Source organism: Notolepis coatsorum, assembly GCF_963971535.1.
Source record: "Notolepis coatsorum genome assembly, chromosome: 2".
NCBI classification, from domain to species: domain Eukaryota; kingdom Metazoa; phylum Chordata; class Actinopteri; order Aulopiformes; family Paralepididae; genus Notolepis; species Notolepis coatsorum.
Genome location: NC_140166.1, coordinates 203,770,930 through 203,789,746, shown reverse-complemented (window position 1 = coordinate 203,789,746; position 18,817 = coordinate 203,770,930). Strand labels below are relative to the sequence as shown.

General features: G+C 41.9%; 1 protein-coding gene across 1 annotated transcript in view; it reads right to left on the bottom strand.

The window, feature by feature from the left end:
- The window catches only part of lsg1 (large 60S subunit nuclear export GTPase 1), a 28,086-nt gene extending 11,976 nt beyond the window's left edge, over nucleotides 1-16,110 (bottom strand). The window contains exons 1-13 of the mRNA XM_084309088.1: nucleotides 15,910-16,110; nucleotides 14,944-15,070; nucleotides 12,134-12,254; nucleotides 11,951-12,037; nucleotides 11,259-11,345; nucleotides 11,076-11,136; nucleotides 7,826-8,002; nucleotides 6,977-7,297; nucleotides 5,977-6,078; nucleotides 5,091-5,233; nucleotides 3,892-4,016; nucleotides 3,050-3,129; nucleotides 1,194-1,352 (exon numbers count right to left, since the gene is read on the bottom strand). Coding sequence (XP_084165214.1) covers nucleotides 1,194-1,352; nucleotides 3,050-3,129; nucleotides 3,892-4,016; nucleotides 5,091-5,233; nucleotides 5,977-6,078; nucleotides 6,977-7,297; nucleotides 7,826-8,002; nucleotides 11,076-11,136; nucleotides 11,259-11,345; nucleotides 11,951-12,037; nucleotides 12,134-12,254; nucleotides 14,944-15,070; nucleotides 15,910-16,008 — 1,689 coding nt within the window. The 5' untranslated portion in view covers nucleotides 16,009-16,110. The remainder of the gene's footprint in view (nucleotides 1-1,193; nucleotides 1,353-3,049; nucleotides 3,130-3,891; nucleotides 4,017-5,090; nucleotides 5,234-5,976; nucleotides 6,079-6,976; nucleotides 7,298-7,825; nucleotides 8,003-11,075; nucleotides 11,137-11,258; nucleotides 11,346-11,950; nucleotides 12,038-12,133; nucleotides 12,255-14,943; nucleotides 15,071-15,909) is intronic.
- Nucleotides 16,111-18,817: the final 2,707 nt, after the last annotated feature.

Genomic DNA, 18,817 nt, shown 5'->3' with positions numbered 1-18,817 from the left:
GAGGGGAGGACGTCCGTCCCTAGTATCTTCTGCAGCAGTTCGGGCATGGTCTCAGAGAGACAGCCTTCACCGCTGGTCTCCGGTACTCCAACAATCCTGACGTTGTGGCGTCTATCCCGGGACTGCATCTCCTCCATCGCCGACTGTAGTTTGTTGACTTCAGCCTGCCTAGCCAGCAGGGCGGATTCAAGACCCGCCATCTTCTCACACTGTGATGATACCTCCGTCGTTAGCATGGCTAGTTCGTTAGCATTAGCCGATGAGGCAGCGTGAATCGTCTCCATCTTGTCTGTCAGCGGGACTACCGCCAGCCGTATTTCTTCTGATATCTCACGACGGAGGCTGATACAGAAATCCGCCAACACTTTCTTCTGTGCTTCAGCGATGCGTGCCTCAGATTCTGCGTGTACTTTCTTCTGTGCTTCAGCGATGCGTGTCTCAGAGTCTGCGTGTAGCTTGGTCATGACCAAGAGTACAGCTTCGCTTAACTCCCCGACAGCGGGAGACGGTGCGGCCATGCTCGGCGGTGTCGGTGTCGTGCCTAATTCTTTCATGGCTCTGGTTTCCACCCCCGCCATCGTAGAAAGTCGAAAAAAGTTGGTGAATGTATACTAAACACGACGACCTAGCAAACAGATAAAAAACAAATAAAAATAAAATAAAGACTAATGGGGAGAAACGTATATTCAGCACGGTAGAAGGGAGCTCCTGTGAAACACGTCTACTCCATGATCGCTCAGCTCCGCCCCCCGAGGAGCAGCTCGTTTATTGATCCAATGTTATAGTCCAAAACACATAATCGACCCTTCTCCCAGCCTCGCCAGTGAATGTGGTAACACGCTACTGCTTGCCCGAGAAGGGAAACCCCGGGACCGTAGTTTTTTTTCTGATGCACAGTCCCATCCAATCCAATCCAATGATGTGCAATACCATCCGGGAGACAATAGGCGGCGGTATTTGCCATTTTCGAGCTCAGACCCATTCCCAATGATAACGTCAGGCTGGATGGATGAAAAATGAATGGATATCGCTAATAAAAAAAATAACGATTAAAACCAGAGTTTTCTCGGGTCTTGGCACGCAACGCATGGCGAGTTAACCCGACTAATCTTGTTAATATTTAATTAATACTTTAAAAGATTAATATTATTGTAATAAAAGAAAAGTCTCTTAAGAAATGGAGTGTACTGTACCTGATGGAAGAAGCTCTTGTCCACCGGGTTCTCTATTCTCCTGATCTTGCGCTGTTTGATGGACTTGTCTGAAGGGTCACACTCATGGAACTTGTCGTGCTGGGGCTGAAAGTCTGCTGCGTCTATGTGAGGTGGTGGGTGGCAGTACAGAAGCTTGCCCTGTGTGGGGGGGGGGGGTGGACACAGACACAGGAGTTATTTTATACCTTAGAACGACCACATGGCCACATGATGAGCAAGTTTACATTTGATTGAGTTTATGGGATATCTTTATAGGAAGTGTGACTGAGGGACTTGATTTGAATATTAACCAGAGATAATGGCAACATGGAAAGTGTCAGTGATGTTAGCCTTCACTCCCTTGTTGAGGACTAAGGGGAACGTTTTTTAGGTTTTTATTTTGCTCCCACTTTCAAGGAATAAAATATAATCTAATTTGTATATACAAATATGAGAAAATGCATCTTTCTATCAAACATTGACACATAAAAAAAAAAAAAAAAGGTATACCGGTACATATATTATTTTGATCAAATTTTAATTTCAACAACATTGACAACAATAATAATAATGACAAGACAAATAATAAACAGACTTAAAACTTGAGTAAGAATTACAAAATACAAAAAACCAAATACAAAATATAGAATATAGAGTACAAAATAAAAAACACTAAACACCACAAGACATTAGACATTTCACAATTCCTCCCCCAATCCCCGCCTCCTCCCCCCAAGACCACCGGATCCCCCAGGACCAACACCCTACCCCCACTACATCACGCTCTTGACCACCTCGGCCGCAGCGGTCCACAAATCAATACCTGATTGACCCACCCCAACCACCCGAGCAGTCAATATCTCCAAATAAATAACGTCCACTCCAGTCAGGGAGGGACCAGTTAATTACCGTGAGATTCTCAGGTTCTTTCCATCTCATAGCGATACGCTTTTTGGCTGCTGCCAGAATAATTATTTTCTGTTGTATAGACCACCGCAACACTTCCGGGATTCTGAAATCGAGGAGGAGATTGCGGGGGGGTCAAATGAATGAATGTGGATGAGAGCCTTGACATTAAGTGATTGCAGCTACGGCTGTGGGGGTGCTAGAGACATGATAGAATAGACTTGTATGCGCCTGAGTCTCCTGAACACGGCGCGAGACATTCCTAATCGATCAGAACTAAATTGGCAGCGAAAAAGACAGTTTTTTTTTAACTGTGTAGTAATGTAGATTTTCAGTCATCTATGACATTTTTTATCTAGGCAAAAAATGTCTTATGTCATATATTATACATCTATACCAGCACCTGCTAGACTAGAATAGGCTGTCATTAGCCTACTATGTAGCCTAAGCTACTGATTATACATGCACAACACTGTGCAATATTACACTTACTGTAGACTTCTGTATATTTGTACTGTATTCCTTTTACTGTATATTTAATTCTATCTTATCATTCTCACAACACAACACCCCCTCTAATGGAACATTCCAGTGGATGTGCGTTGCGTCACACTCTGTGGCCAATCTGCGCATGGGGAATCGATGCTTAAAAAAAACTGTCTTTTTCGCTGCCAATTTAGTTCTGATCGATTAGGAATGTCTCGCGCCGTGTTCAGGAGACTCAGGCGCATACAAGTCTATTCGATCATGTCTCTAGCACCCCCACAGCCGTAGCGGCAATCACTCAATGTCAAGGCTCTCATCCACATTCATTCATTTGACCCCCCCGCAATCTCCTCCCCGATTTCAATGTAACGCGGAAGTGTAGTGGTCTATGGTACTGGTATATATATAATTTTTCCATACTGTTTACACTTCAGGAAAGGTAAATATACTGGAAGAGAACTTACATTGACGTAATCCTTCAAGATGTACCGGGCTGATCTGGGCTGGTCAGGCTGTCCATGTGCCGTCATGAAACCCCTCATGTCTGACAGAGAGGAAACCAGACATGAGACACACTGATACTACGACTAGTCACCACAGGTGTCGCCAGTGCTATGCCTGAGCTTCTGTTCTGAGTTGTTAACGCTGGAAGACCGTGGTTTTACTGGGCAGCTCTCGCATGCAAAAGTGTCTGTATGCGAGTGTGAAACAGGGTGTTACTGAAAAAGAGCAGCTGTGTAGAAATGTGCTACTATCATGCACTCTTCCACTAAATAATCTTCCTTGCCTATATTACTACCTACTATGCTAATATGTCTCTACTACCATGCACTCAACACTGCAGCACCCAAGTTTCAACACTGTTTGATGAACATCGTTACTCAGCTGATAGGAGTTGTACCCTTCCTGCTGACTTGTCGTACAGAACTTGTATGTCGCTTTGGATAAAAGCGTTCAGCTAAATGACTAAATGTAAATGATAGTTATGACGTATAACTCATATATATGAATGCCGTTATCTTGCTTTGCCTATAATTGGACCGCTCCGTGAGCCAATAACGCACCGGCTGGAAGAATTTGACCGATGCACCTACTGTATCACAGACCAGGTGCCTCGTCGGGTCCCACACTGTGAGGACCGAGGAGTTGATGGCCCTCACGTGGCCCTCGTCAGTGACAGGTGCATTGGTCAAATCCTTTCAGTCGGTGTGCTACCAGCGCACGGAGCGGTCCCAATGGGCGAAGCAAGATGCAGAGCCTGCATGACGTGTAACCAGGTCAGAGAGACCGGTAGTGAGGGTCTTACATCCATACGCTTGCAGCAGCTCCTCAGACGTAGGGGTCCGGTCGGGGTCCTCGTCCTCTCGGGGCCTGATGATGTTGATGCCGTAGGTGCCTTCAAACACGTGGCGAGGAATCGTCTGACACACGTAACCATTTTGTTAAGGGCCAACCGCAACATACCAGTAGAGGTTGAATTCTGTGCTGCAATTCTCATGATTAACATTGTTCCATTTAAGTCACAACAAAAGCATGTTTCCTACCACTGCAGCAAAATAGCAATGTTAAAATTGACCATTTGCTAAATGCAGTTAGTTATCGTTATGTCCAACAAACTTTCTCCACTTCTCTCTGCGCCTACAAATTAACACAAGACATGCAAATAATGTTGCGTTTTTTAACCAGGTAAGATGAGACTGGTAGAAAGAAGCTACGGAAAGCAATGAGTTTGTGAGCGTGCACAAAAATAAATAAATAAAGGTGTGACGTCCAGAACGGCCCTAGACTTTTGGGGGCCCTAGAGAAAAATTACATGTGGGCCCCACCGCTTTACCTTAAATCAGATCTCTGCACCAGGCGTTTCAACACTTTGCCATTTAGTTGAAATTATGTATGATTGGCTCTCTACAATCAATTAAATAACTAAGAGGACTTAGATTAAATAATTACACTATTAATTTGGCAGTCGTACTGATTTTTTTTTAATTTTTATCTATCTTTCAAATCAAATTCTGATTGGTTGGGGGCTTCCTTATCAATTAAGGAGGGGCACTAAACGCTGTGCCTCATCTGCCTAGTGGGCAGGACGGCCCTATCGACGCCTTTGTTAGTGCGACCCGAAGATAATTTTTGTGTAGGTTTTCTTCCATATAATTATATGGTTTATCATCAGAACTTTCTAATGTAAAAAAAAAAAAGGAAAAAACTTAAATCTAAAAATAAAAACTATGCTCAGTAGAATGGTCAGGGGCAATCTAAAATATGTGTGGTAAATAGGTTAAAGGTCATATTTAGACTGGTATGGTATTGCACAGTACTGTTACAGTACATAAGACGATGCTCCCTGTTCTTTTTCAGTGTGATGTCAAGACCACAGTTGGACTGCTGGATTCCTAAGTCAACCATCATTTTACAAACTAAAATTAATTGGTCAAGATAAGTGGAAGACAGCAGGAACAACAATCAAAGCGATCAAAGCAAAGCGTGGTCAGAGTGGAGGATATGAAAGAGGAAGCAGGTACGTGGTCTCTCATCCGGTCGATGGGGAGGACCCCACAGCAGATCATCTCGGCTTTCGTGGCAACAAAGGAGGGCATGACCAAACCTGGGCAGTCACACAGACACAGGTCTGGCTCCACATACAGCGTCTGTGTACACACACACACACACACACACCACACACACACACACACACACACACACAAACAGACAAGCACACATTAGTCTACTGATTTAACACGGTATAGATCTAAAGTCTATAGATGGGTTTCTTGTTCATAAACATACCGCGTTCGAGCCAATCAGAATCACGTGACGGAGTTGCCCCCTACCTGAGCAAGCTGCTGCGCTAAAAAAGTACAATGGGGCTCTATGGAGAAACCATGGCACTTCCGTGACTAAAAGTATAATGGATGGAAGCGGACATGACCGGTTAGCCTAGGCATTGTCCAACTAACACCTCTTCCGAAGGCTAACCGGTCATGTCTGCTTCCATTCATTGTGCTAAGCTAGGCTAACGTGCAGCCAGATAGCTTTCTACTGAACGCACCGAGAGGAAACTGGTATGTATCTTCTCGTCTCTCTCTGGAGAAGACGATAATATGTTGGCGTGTTCCTTTAAGAGAATGGCCGTGCGGGGAGCTCCAGTAGCTCACCGCGTACCTCGAGCGCTATTTCGGCGCCGGGGACAACCGTGCTCGTCACGGATCTGAGGTTTAGCGAGTTCGAATCCCTGACTGCAGCCGTGCCTTTCCCAGAGTGTCTTCCCCCCCATCTGTACCCCTTCAGCCTGTTTCTGTCGGTCATTCTTGACCAGAGTAAATGCGATAAACGCAAAAAAAAAAGAGCCAGCGGAATGGCCAAAGTTTAAAAAAAGAGAATGGCCGTGTACCTGGAAGTGCTTGGTTTTTCCGGGAGTGGCCGAGACGGACGTCTTCTTGTCCCTCAAGATGGTGTTGATGGTGGAACTCTTCCCCACGTTGGGATACCCAACCTGAGAATGTCAGACACGGGATGAGAAAAGGTTTGGGCTATATTCTTACATACTCAACTGCAATAACAGCTTGTGTTAACGGCGTGTATTCATAATAAACAGTAAATCATTAAAAGGGCACTTCATTTCAAACATAATGTCACAGACATCCGGCCACCAGTGATGTCATCGTCGGGAACATTGAATCATTGTGTTTTGTTAATTACAGCACCATGAAATTATGTAGATGAATACATAGATGAATACATGTAGACATATACATTTCATTGTATACTTTTATGCCGTGACAAATAAAACTCTTGACTTGATAGCAATACTATGTCTTGTAATTTCATTGAGCTGTAATTAACACAATACATGGATCCCATGTCCCTGATGACATCACTGGTGGCCATATCCAAACTCATTTACTCTAGTGTGCCGTATGAGGTCAACCATAGGCCAGAGACCTGACTTCAAGTGAACTGCACAGTTTTGGGCCTACTACGTGTGTAGTGTGGTAGTGAAAGGGTTAACCTTCTGTAGTGTGGTTGTGAAAGGGTTAACCCTTTGGTAGAGTGGTAGTGAAAGGGTTAAAACAGTCGCGTCATACGAGTTACTAGAGGTCTGCTCGGATGACATCACCCAGCAGAGTTTCTCAGGGGGCTGAGCTCTCGAGACACAGAACACACTGGTAAGTTGTATGTACAATTATCACACGTCCCTTCTCACAACAGAACGATGAGATTAAGGTTGAAAATTGGCAATGTGCCCTTTGATAGTTGATTTTATATTATTATATTATATGTATATTAATATCATGTCACAAGATAAAAAGAAACATAATATAATAACACAGACAGACAATATAGAATTAATATCGATTATTGCCCAATTTTACGATGACACTTTAACTCACAAGTCCGACGGTGAGCTCTCCCGCTCTACAAGTGGCTCCGGTGTGAACGGATCTGAACACGGCCAGCAGCTCGTCCTTGTGCAGCAGGCGACTGGAGTTGTGGAAGGAGGGTTTCTGCAATGAACCGGCAGCGTCTTCCTCCTCTTCATCCTCCGAGGAGGTCTGCTCGTCTTCCTCTTCCACCGTCCCCTTCGCATATCTCGGCAGCTCCTCCTCCTCGTCGTCCGCACCTCCACAGCCCATGTCTTCGTTATCTGCCTCTTCTTCTTCTTCATCATCATCATCATCATCAACAACTTCTGGGTCCTCCTGCTCCACACCCTGTGAAAATAGAAGTCAGGAACTTGGACACATACGGCCAAATGGAAGAATCTAAAGATCACACGGTACCATTGAGCACCAGGAACTCAGACGTGGTTCATAAGGTTGCAAGCACATTTTACTCCACTTTCACTCAGAAATAGGAACAATATTAGAGAAACTGCTCAAGTCGTTCATGCCCATCTTGAAGCTCTGTAGCAGGAACATCATGATTCAAATCTGGACTGAGAACTAATGTGGGGCATTTAACACCAACTACATGCTGTGTTGTGTAAATTAGTCTCCGTTTTATCATGTAGGCAGGTAACCAACCAACCATTTATTTAAATTATATTATTTATTTTACAAATAAAGACTTATTCTTCTTCAGCTCAACAGGCTGTGATAATAGCTCCAATGTGGATGCAGATGTAACTTAACAATTTGACAGATAAACTGGTTCCAGATCAGCGCTGCACATTTTATGATATCAACGAGGACTGATGACTGGCCACGTTCTAAACATAAACCGGTGACCCTCTCCCTCACCTTCTCCTCTGCGTCCAGCCTATCGCCCTCAACCAAGGCGGACCAGAACACGGCCCTCATGCCCTCCTTCTGGAAGTATCTGGCCCAGGCCCGTCTCTGATCCCGGGTCAACAGGTCCGCTTTGTTCACCAGCACCATGTTCACCTTGTCCTCCGATACTTCCTTCACATACAACTCCTGCCGCGAAGCAGGAACATGGTGGTCAAATACACAGGGTTCCCACAGACATTGCAAAATGAAATTCAAGGAATTTTAACCCTTTCACTGCCACACTACAGAAGGTTAACCCTTTACTATCACACTACCGACGGTTAACCTGCTGTCGTGTGGCAGTGAAAGGGTTAACCTTCCATGTATCATCGTTAGGGATGGGTACCGAATTCGGTACTTTTGAGGTACCGAACCGAAACACGTCGGTACTACCGAGTATCGATTCAAGTGAGATACCGAAAAAAAAAAAAAAAATGAAAAATAAAATATATATATATTTTTTTACCTTTTTTCTTTTCATGTCAACGTTCACACGCACAATATATGCTTACCTAGGATTTGACTTGATTCAACAACAAAGCAGTCGGAGCAATGGCAAGCCGAAAACTGTCGAAATTGTAGTTATTTGAAGTTTGGATTTTTTTTTCACGACTGAGGTAGGTAAATTAAATTTCTTGAGACTAAAGTACCAAAAAAAGGTACCGTTGGGTACCGGTATCGATTCACAGGTACCGGTACCGTATAGGTTCAAATGTGAAAGGTACCCATCCCTAATCATCGTGTGGCAGTGAAAGGGTTAACCGTTTGGTAGTGCGGCAGTGAACGGGTTAAGTACTTTTCCAAGCACTATTTTTCATTTTCAAGGATGTCACTTGAAGGATACAATTCACTTTTAAATGCCGTTTCTTTAAGCATCTTCTTGGCCTGCTTGCCAGCTAGAGCATCACACACGAAGAAATGAGGAAAAGTAGTTGGAGCGTGCAAGACTCGTCAGATTTGTATTAAAACAGAACAAAAAAAAACAATTTGATCATGGATGAACAAAACATTCAATGTGAATGGTTGATTTGAATTTCAAGGACTTAAGCACCTTGTTAAAAAATGGGCTGTTAACACTTTGAGTGCCAACGACAAGAATTCTCGTTATTTCATGCCAACCGTTCAGTGCCAACGACGAGAAATCTTGTTATTAATCGTTTTTTTTTTTATTAGCGATTTCCATTCATTTTTCATCAATCTAGCCTCACGTTACCACTGGGACTCTCTCTGAGCTCGAACAGGGAAAATACCGCCCCCTATCGTCTCCCGGATGGTAATGCACCCTTTGGATTGGACTGAATGAAAACGCATGGGGAAAAGAAAATCCGGAATCCACATTTTACTTGTCAGGCATGTAATCAGAGCCGATTAGTCTTTGTGGTCCCTCAGAACAGCGTGGAATATGTCTTTCGAGCACGCAGCGTTGGATCAATAAACGCGATCGATATTTGGAATGGCGATTAGGGCTGGGCGATATGGCCTCTAAATGATATCACGATATTTTTTGGCCATATCACGATATATATCGCGATATTTTGACATTTCCTCTAAAGCACTTAAAAATGCTTGATTTAACCCTTTGGTGCATAGTCACGCCAATATGATGATTATAATAAGTCCCTGCAAAATATGTTTCCATTATTAAACCATGAAGATGCTTTAAAAAATTATTAAATTAAAATTTACTAAGAGTAGTCTACTGACACTAATAAAAAAAATTATTTACATCTAAGACAATTTATATAAAAACTATTGGGTGCCTAAGACTTTTGCACAGTACTGTGTTTTCTATCCACTTTAGCCATATATATACACACTACTGTGAGAAAATAATAATCACACACAAAGCCTTACAAAGGGATAATGGCTTATAGCAGACTTAATGATTTTAGAATATTTCAAGATAATGAAATGAAATGTTTATATCATCAACTATCCAGTTAGTATTTATACTGTAACGTTTGGCCACTTTAAAATCATTGAATGGAGAGAGAGAGAGAGAGAGAGAGAGAGCCAGCCCCCCCCCTCGGGTTTTGTTTTAGGTTCGCGTTTTGAGCGTCTAAGCTGCCGTAGGCGATGACGTCACACTCGAATGTAAACAGGAATAGTTTAAGACACGGAGATGGAAACTGATATAAGGAAACGAATAACTAATAAATATGAAGTTATCTTTAAACCTCTGTTGTCAAGCGTCGTCAATATAACCCACCCCCTTTTCTCACTAATGGAACTAGTGTCGTGGAGTCCGCTTTGAGCTAACGCTAGCAGCTAAGAGCTAGCAGCTAACGCTAGTTAGCTTAGCCTATTATGGTTTAACTTAGCAGCTAACGTTAGCCCATTGCATGTCATTGAAGGTCGGCGCTGGTCTGTGTAATGAAATTACAATTGCATGTCATTTAAGGTCCGCGCCGGTCTGTCTATAATGAAATGAGAGGAACGCTCTGCACTAAAGCAAGTCTCATATCAGCCGCGACATGACAACATATACTCGATGTTCACGATATAGTCATTTACTACATCTCACGTAGAACAAGCCGCGATACATAGAGTATACTCAATATATCGCCCAGCCCTAATGGCGATCAGGAATTGGAATAATCTTTTTGGAGAACATCTGATCTGAGGTAAGGAATCTATGTTACCAGTCTTGGGGTAATCAGACCTTTTTTCACAGATATATCAACGTGTCCCCTATGTCTGTATGTGTGTGTGTGCTGATCAGAAAATAAGATAACTCTCTAGTGTGCATAATAAGTACACATATACTATCGATAATCTAGTGTTTATTTGAAAACGATTCATAAATAGGCCGAAAAATGACAGTTTTTTGTGTATTCCAGTAAAGGGTGATTCCTGCAGAATCACCTTTTTTCTGGAAAATTCCAAAAACAAGCGTTTTTCAAAATGGTATAAAACGGAAATATACCGATGAAAAAACAATCCGTTTGGACAATGTTGACTGAAAGCAAGTCATTGATAAGCGACGGGCGTATTAGACACATAGCCATAATTTAAGCGTTCGCAAATGTGCTCACCCTCTCATTGAATAGAGCGTTGGCACTCAAGCGCTAAATCGTGCGCCCCCTGCTGGCACTCAAAGTGTTAAGGAATTCCAGGCCTCGACTTTTTTTTTTAAGCACTTCAAGGACCTTGTGCGAAGCCTGCATACAGAAGGCAGAGTTTTCAGTTGACGTTTTGACTGGTTGGAGGTTGTACTTACCAGGTCAAGGCAGCGAAACAACAGAGGGTTTCTGCCGTCGACGATCTGAACCACTACATCACTGTGAGGAAGGGGGTATAAACACTTTTAACAAGCATCTTACAAGAAGAATATAGCCGTTTTATTATCATATGGAGGTATTATATAATTGACACTAATACAGGTCAAGCTTTTAAATCTTACCTCCTCTCGAGGACTCTCCAAAGCTGTCTCCAGAAATCCAGATTTCTCTCAAACGGAGTGAGAATTAACTTCTGCTCCTCTTCCAACCTTTAAAACAAGAGAAACAGTGTTTCAGTTTCATCACCAGCACTGCAACAGCTATGCAAAAGGCTCATGCTTCTCACACGCATTCACTGTGACGAGGGGCAGTGGCTAGTTCTAGCGGAAGCCGGACTAGAATGGAGAATTAAGACAACTCCTTCCCTCCACTAGTCTGAGGGTCCACCTTGGGCAAGTGTTAGTACCCTCTCTAGCCTCCCTACCTAGAGATACAGGGTGCCGCACTGCCTTGTGTGTGTAGGAATATGCAAAGGCTAGGTCCTCACCGACAATGGGGTTACCTGTAAGGAAGGGCATCCGAGGTATAAAACTAGCCACAAACCAAAAATGATGACACTACAACCACTGCAAATGGAAGACATGGCACAAAACCGTGCCCAGTGGCGTGGAGTCATCGCCCCGTCCAACCTCACTGTAGTGGGAAAATAGGGACGTAAACCGAAAATGATGATGATGTGATTGCGGACAAAATTACACCCCTTTGCAACCCTAGTAATGCGTATATCAGGATTTAGTAGGCACTTGGGCTACATAATAATAATAATAATTTCTCTTTGCACAAAATGCGACTGGGAAAACAGAATATTACATACTGTGCAAGTTGTCGTCTCCATTCCAGGAAACTGTCTCTCTCCGCTTGCTGAAGGGCTTCTGGGCTGGTGTTCTCGTCCCATGGGGGCCTTTAATATGGAGACACACAACATCAGCACACTTCAACTCAAAGTAAGAGTTATTACTAGAACTGTAATAACATCGACGCGATGCATTCAGTGTACCGTCTGGGAATTTTGAGAAACTGTGTGTTGTCTTCATGTAGTTTGTTGATTCGTGTTCTTTCTTCTGCAGTCAGTAAACCCGCCCGAGATTCAACCGGCACAAACTTGATGTTGAGCTTTTCTAAGGAAACAAACCACCAGTCAGTTATAACAAAGGATACTAGTTTGAGCTTAGCAGACAGTGGTAACATAGTGGTGATTTGAAAGATGGTATTCTGCTGAGGGGGAAGTGGATACTGCAATTTGAGAGATTATAGATACTGTGATGTCTAGGGTTGGGTACCGTTCACATTTTAACCAATATTGGTACCAGTACCAGTTCCTGGAATTCGGAATTGGTACCCAACGGTACCCTTTTTCTGTACTTAACTCTCTCTGTAATATCAAAACATTTAATTTCAGTTGTAAAAAAAAAGTCCAAACATCTCAATTTCAGTTATTTATTTATAACATTTTGTTATTTAATGTTGTAACACACCTCACTATATAAATCACATGATCATGTATTGCGTTTTTAAATGATTAAATATCAACATTATCTGGCCATCCTCAGTAAATATCATCAAACTCTTCTGACCTCGTCTGGTCTTTGCAAAGACCCAGGAAATGGGATAGTAATATATGTGTATATATATATATATATATATATATATATATATATATATTTGTGGAAAAAGCTCCCTCTTGTTGTCTAGTATATTCAGGGATTAAAGCAAAAAAAAATCTCCTGACTGAACTTTTTTTCAGGCCAAGTCATATTCTTATTTTAACCTCCACTGTATTTCTTTTTAATAGCGTTGGCGTTTTAAGGGAGCCTACTTGTTTCGGTTTCATCGATAATCCAATGTACAGTTACCCCCCCACCCCGCCTACCCAACCCTTCCCTCCCCAACCACCTCCAATGTACAGTTTCTTCGTCAAATGTATATGCTCTCTTTTTTAGACTCTTATTGTATCACAAACAATACTGTGTAAATCTGGTACGTCATAAATGTATAGATGTAGCAGTATTATCTATCTGTATGTCATGTATGTCATATGTTATGATGAATTGAAAATGGGGGACCCTGATGTAAAGAGGAAAGTCTTTCTCTGGTCTGCAACCCCTTGACAATTGTGTGTATTGAGCTGTACTGTACTGTACCCATTCTGCAATCTGTTATAACAATCAATCAATATTTAACCGATTGCAGAATGGGTACAATACAGTATGGCTCAATACACACAATTGTTAAGGGGATGCAGACCAGAGAAAGACGTTTGTCTTGTTTACATCATCAGGGTCCCCCATTTTCAATTCATAGTGACATTTATGACATGCATGACATTGACATCATGACATAGGGACATACTACAGGTATATAGTACTGTTACATTTGTGACATATACGATATGCAAATATACAGTAATGTTACCCATAGATCCTGACAGAGATTATACATATGATGGGGAGGAGACTGTACATTAGGAGGGGGTGGGTGGGTGGGAGAAAATATACAGTACTGTTACCCATAGATCCTAACAGAGATTATATACATATGGGGAGGAGACTGTACATTAGGAGGGGGTGGGTGGGAGAGAAATATACAGTACTGTTACCCATAGATCCTAAGAGAGATTATATGCATATGATGGGGAGGAGACTGTACATTAGGAGGGGGTGGTGGTAGAAAAAAGATACATACGGTGGGGAGAGAATATATACTGTCTACAGATACACCTGTGTGATGTTGCTACGGAGTTAAGCTAATAAACTTATACTCACAACAACCACAGCAGGGGACTCACATATTGTACTGTGAAGTAACACGACAATGACAAACGTGTTGTTTCTGTTTTTCTTTTTGACATCGTTGCGGCACACGGAACAAGTTAACTCACCACTACAGCCCCCAGTAGCGCTGCCTAGCCAGTCTCTTCAAACGTCTTCTCCTCTCGAAACTTTTTGTTAGGTGGTCCCGCTCATCCTTTTCATCTGAGAACCCCGCGGTGGGTTCTCTTTTTAGTGGCCGGCTTACTCCTTCCATTTAAACGACGCTATTAAGCTAACGTTAGCTAATCGGTATATAGCAGCGAGTGCAAGCAGCGTGGTGGCTGTGACGTTGGTAAACAAGCAGTTGACGCGTGATGCTGCAAAAAAGGCGACTCGTAAAACCAAAACACACCGCAGTTTTTAATTATTCTACATGACTATTTTGTTACCCTGCCATGTGGCGGACAAACTTTTCAGACCTCGCAATTGTCACTCGCCCAATAGCCTGCAGCTGCAACCGCGGAGCGAGCCTCCGAAGTGAGCAGCGTAATCCTGTCTCTCGAGTCGCTGAGTGATGATGACTGCTTGGCGCGATAGAAAAAAAAGCCCTTTTCCATATTTGGCGCCTCTGATTGGCTCAATTTTGTTTCAATCTGTATGCATCTACAAATCATGCAAATACTTCCGTCAGACTGCGAATCAAATGGACGGATCTCCCCAATCAAATTGACGGAAATCCGTCTGGAGACGGAACGCTTTAATGCATGAGTATATTACACTATTATACTAAACATGTAAAGGTACCAAAATTTGGTACCGATCCATCTAGCGTGAATCGGTACTCGGTATTACCGATGTAATTCGACCGGTACCCTTAAAAGTACAGTTTGGTACCGAACCCTAGTGATGTCCAGTCCACCGTGTGTCATAAGAAGATGATAGGTTGGCCATGTGAAATATGCTGTATATATGCAATAAACAATAAACAATAAACAATATGCCTGGAAACCCAACTAGAGTGGAGCTAAATAATGGAATCAGGCAAGCGATCACCTACCAGCAACAAATTCTGTCCCGGCCATCTCTGCAGTGGCCAGGAAGTCGTCCATGGAACTCTGTTCCGTTACCGACTGCAGGTTGAGACGACCCCAGTCATAGCCATCGTTCAGTTCACTGGTGTGAAGCTGGCAGTGAGAAACCAAAATGCATGTGTCAACGTTGGCAAAAACGACCACAAACAAACCACAGAACACTCACATTAGAAGGCTAAGGGCGGCAATTCGTTTTCTAGATTAAACCAAAAACAATTAACAGCCTAGGGTTCCAGTAGGTTACACCTTTGACCTCGTGAAAAGTTATGAGAGTAAACGTCTTGATAAGTTTAGCTGCTCCTGAAGTTAGATTCCCTAAATTATAACAATTTCATTGAAGACACCAGCTACGGTTGAAATATATATCACCATCCTTGTGGTAATTTAAATAGAATATAACTGTATTGTCAGCACATCGTCTGAACACGGTACAGGTGAGTGAGAATCGTTGTGTTTGGTTCCTTAAACTCGCCGTGTGTGTGTGTGTGTGTGTGTGATTGATTGAAAACTTTATTAACAGATTGCAGAATGGGTACAGTACAGTACATCTCAATACATGCAATTGTTAAGGGGATGCAGACCAGAGAAAGACTTTCGTCTTGTTTACATCAGGGTCCCCATTTTCAATTCATCATAACATAATATATGACATACAGTACAGTACTGACTACATGTGTCTTCTGGTCCGGGCCTCAGGCCTGCGACGCCGTTTCGGCATTATTACTATTAGCTTAAACAGTTTATGACTGTGGTGTGATGATGATAATCCTGCGGCCTTTACCACCGCCCGTTGTTACATATATCCTGGATGGGGGGAAAGTAACTCACATCCACTGGTGTCTTGGGACTGGGAGCACACGTACATAGGTAGTTAGGTGGCAGCACGCTAACAACTGACAGCTAACGTTAGCATTGCAATAACTGACACATACCCAAGAGTCGCCTCTCTTTCCTTTGCCTGCGTTGAGTCTCTCTTTTATCAGCGAGCGGCCGATGCTTCCGGGTCCTGCGACTGCCTTCTTTTTACCCATACTTGCTTGTTGGTTGTTGTCAACTCGCAAAAACCACGGTGAAATCAAGTTTAAAACAACACGACTTCAGTCGCAGCGATGCAGCCCCATGTGGACAATTGTTGTCCAAAGTACCGGAAGTGAAATCTTCTTCTTCTTCTTCTTCAATGGGTTTAATGGCGGATCGCTACCACAAAAGGCGCATACCGCCACCTACTGTACAATCCATTCAAGTCATGAATCGAAAACGTGACCCCCCCCCAAAAAGTGACAAATAGCTTGTAACTGTAGACAGACAGTTAAAAAAAAAAAAATACTTATTGTAAAGTATTGTAAAGCATGATAATAAAAAATCATGTGTCAAAATGTTATTGCTGAATTATGAAACTACTCATTGTTTTCTTTATATTTCTTTAAAAAATTAGTAGTATGGTACATTCCAGGCACTTGTACAGAGCTCAAACGTGCCCTGAAGGAATAGAGTCCCAAGAATAGTTCCTAGTCAGCCTGCTTATAAAATTATTGTAGGTAAAATACATGTTTTTCCCCAGTCAGTAGCTTATGAGGTACAAGTACATATGAACCAACCAGAGGTAACATTTATATTATATTAATTTATTATATATATTAATTTATTATATTAATAATTATTAATATTCCATATACATTATGGACTTATATTTATATTATTATATTTTTACTACTATTTCATTATCACACACTCATTTACAATACCTAAACTGTTTTGCAGGGAAATTGAGGAGGATTATATTGTGGAGGCTCAAAATGGTTTACTCTGAGTTTTCTTTTGTTATTTGTTTGTTTGTTTGTTAGCTTGGCTGTCTTTCTTTCTTTCTTTCTTTCTTTCTTTCTTTCTTTCTTTCTTTCTTTCTTTCTTTCTTTCTTTCTTTCTTTCTTTCTTTCTTTCTTTCTTTCTTTCTTTCTTTCTATGCAGACCTTTGATAATGGTCATATTCATGTGAATTACATCACTGACAATCACAAAACAAATCCATGGTAATTCTGCAATGGCAAGTACCATTATCATTCATTAATAAAATGTGTCATCTAGATATAAGTTGGTCCTGCTGATTCACTGTTCAGTGTGTTTACTATCTAACTGGGGGGTTTGAGGACAGAAAGATAAATATTCACATAAATGGATGCCAAAACAGTTACAATCAATTGGCTCCTTTGAACGTATAACATATGACGTATACTGTATCATGCCAGTTAGGGTACCTGTGTATACTGTATAGTTTACCTACTCATCATAGTATATCATCAGATTACGTGTTATTGACCATATTTATTGTAATGTATAATATAACTGATAGGGCATACAGACCCTCAACTACACCTTTAATTACACTGTTTACTTGCTCATATTCTTATATTCAGAGTTAATTATATTGAGTTATTTTGAGTTTACACTTCTTATTTTAACTTTTCTACTGTACTATAATTGTATTGCCTATATGTCTTCTACTATTACCATTCCCATACTTGTACCCCCTCCCCCTCCCCCATGCTGCTATGATGCCTGAATTTCCCCATGGGGATCAATAAAGGAATATCTTAATCCATCTTAAAATATGCAATTAAATCACACCATAAGTTAAATAATCATTATATATATAATAAGAAAAGGTTACAGTAAATGGTGATCCATCTTCCCTCTCTGAATGTGCTCTTCTCAGCAACTCAGGGAAACTTCTTACTTAGGTAAGAAGGTTGACAGTAACCTTCTTGCCTCACAGCAAGAAGTGCCTGGGTTCGATTCCCGCTTGGGGACCAGGTTGCCCACCTGGGTACCTGGTGGTGGGTGCTTTTCTCTGTGAAGAGCAGAGAGGCATTTCTTCCAAATGCATGTGTGTGTGTTGCTTGGTCCCGGGTGACTGAGGAAAAGCAACTGACCAACACTTCCCTCCAACCTCTACTGTCGATACTGGAACTGTGTAAGATATGGGAGGACATGACTTCCAGCTCTCTGATTATCAGACCCCAATCAGCCCAGCTAAACTGAAGCTCATACCCTTCAACGGGGGTGATAGGAGGATGAAATCCTCACAAAAAAAACAGGTTTTACTGAATAGACTGTATTGTTTATTTGTTTATTGTTATTTGCACTTACAAACATACATTCTGGAATAAAGTAATTTTTTAAGCTTGCTTTTATTCAAAGTATGACCCCCGCAAGGCATTCTTCCAGAGCTCACTTATATTTTACGATGAGATGGTAGAACACATGCACCTCGTTGCGCTGGAAAAACTCACTGACTTGCAAAATTAGGCTAAATTGAATGATTACATGGGGATCAATTTGACCAATTATGAATCACCTGGAGCCCACTGTAACCATAGCTAGGGACCAACAGAGGTGACAATACACCTAACTGTATTAACATCCCCTGACCTTAGGACCAATAGAGGTGACAATACACCTAACTGTATTAAAATCCCCATCAAGAGAGAGGACCATGACAGAGAATGGTCAAAGACCAAACTAGAGCTATGCCTTCAAGAGTAAAGTTCTAACCGAACAGCTCTGGGCCCCAGTTGAGAAGGTATCATCAGCATTGGCATTACTCACATTACTAATATTACTGAGTACAGTAAGGTAAGATAAGATATTCCTTTATTGATCACCATGGGGCAAATTTGTGGGCGTCATAGCAGCATGGGGGAAGGGAGGTACAACTACAGGTACGGGCATGGTAATAGTAGAAGACATACATATAGGCAATACTAACTACATGTGTTAATCTGAAAGAAAGAAAAACCTAAAGCACGTTCTCAAGATGGTAAGACGCTAATGACTCAGTTTCCA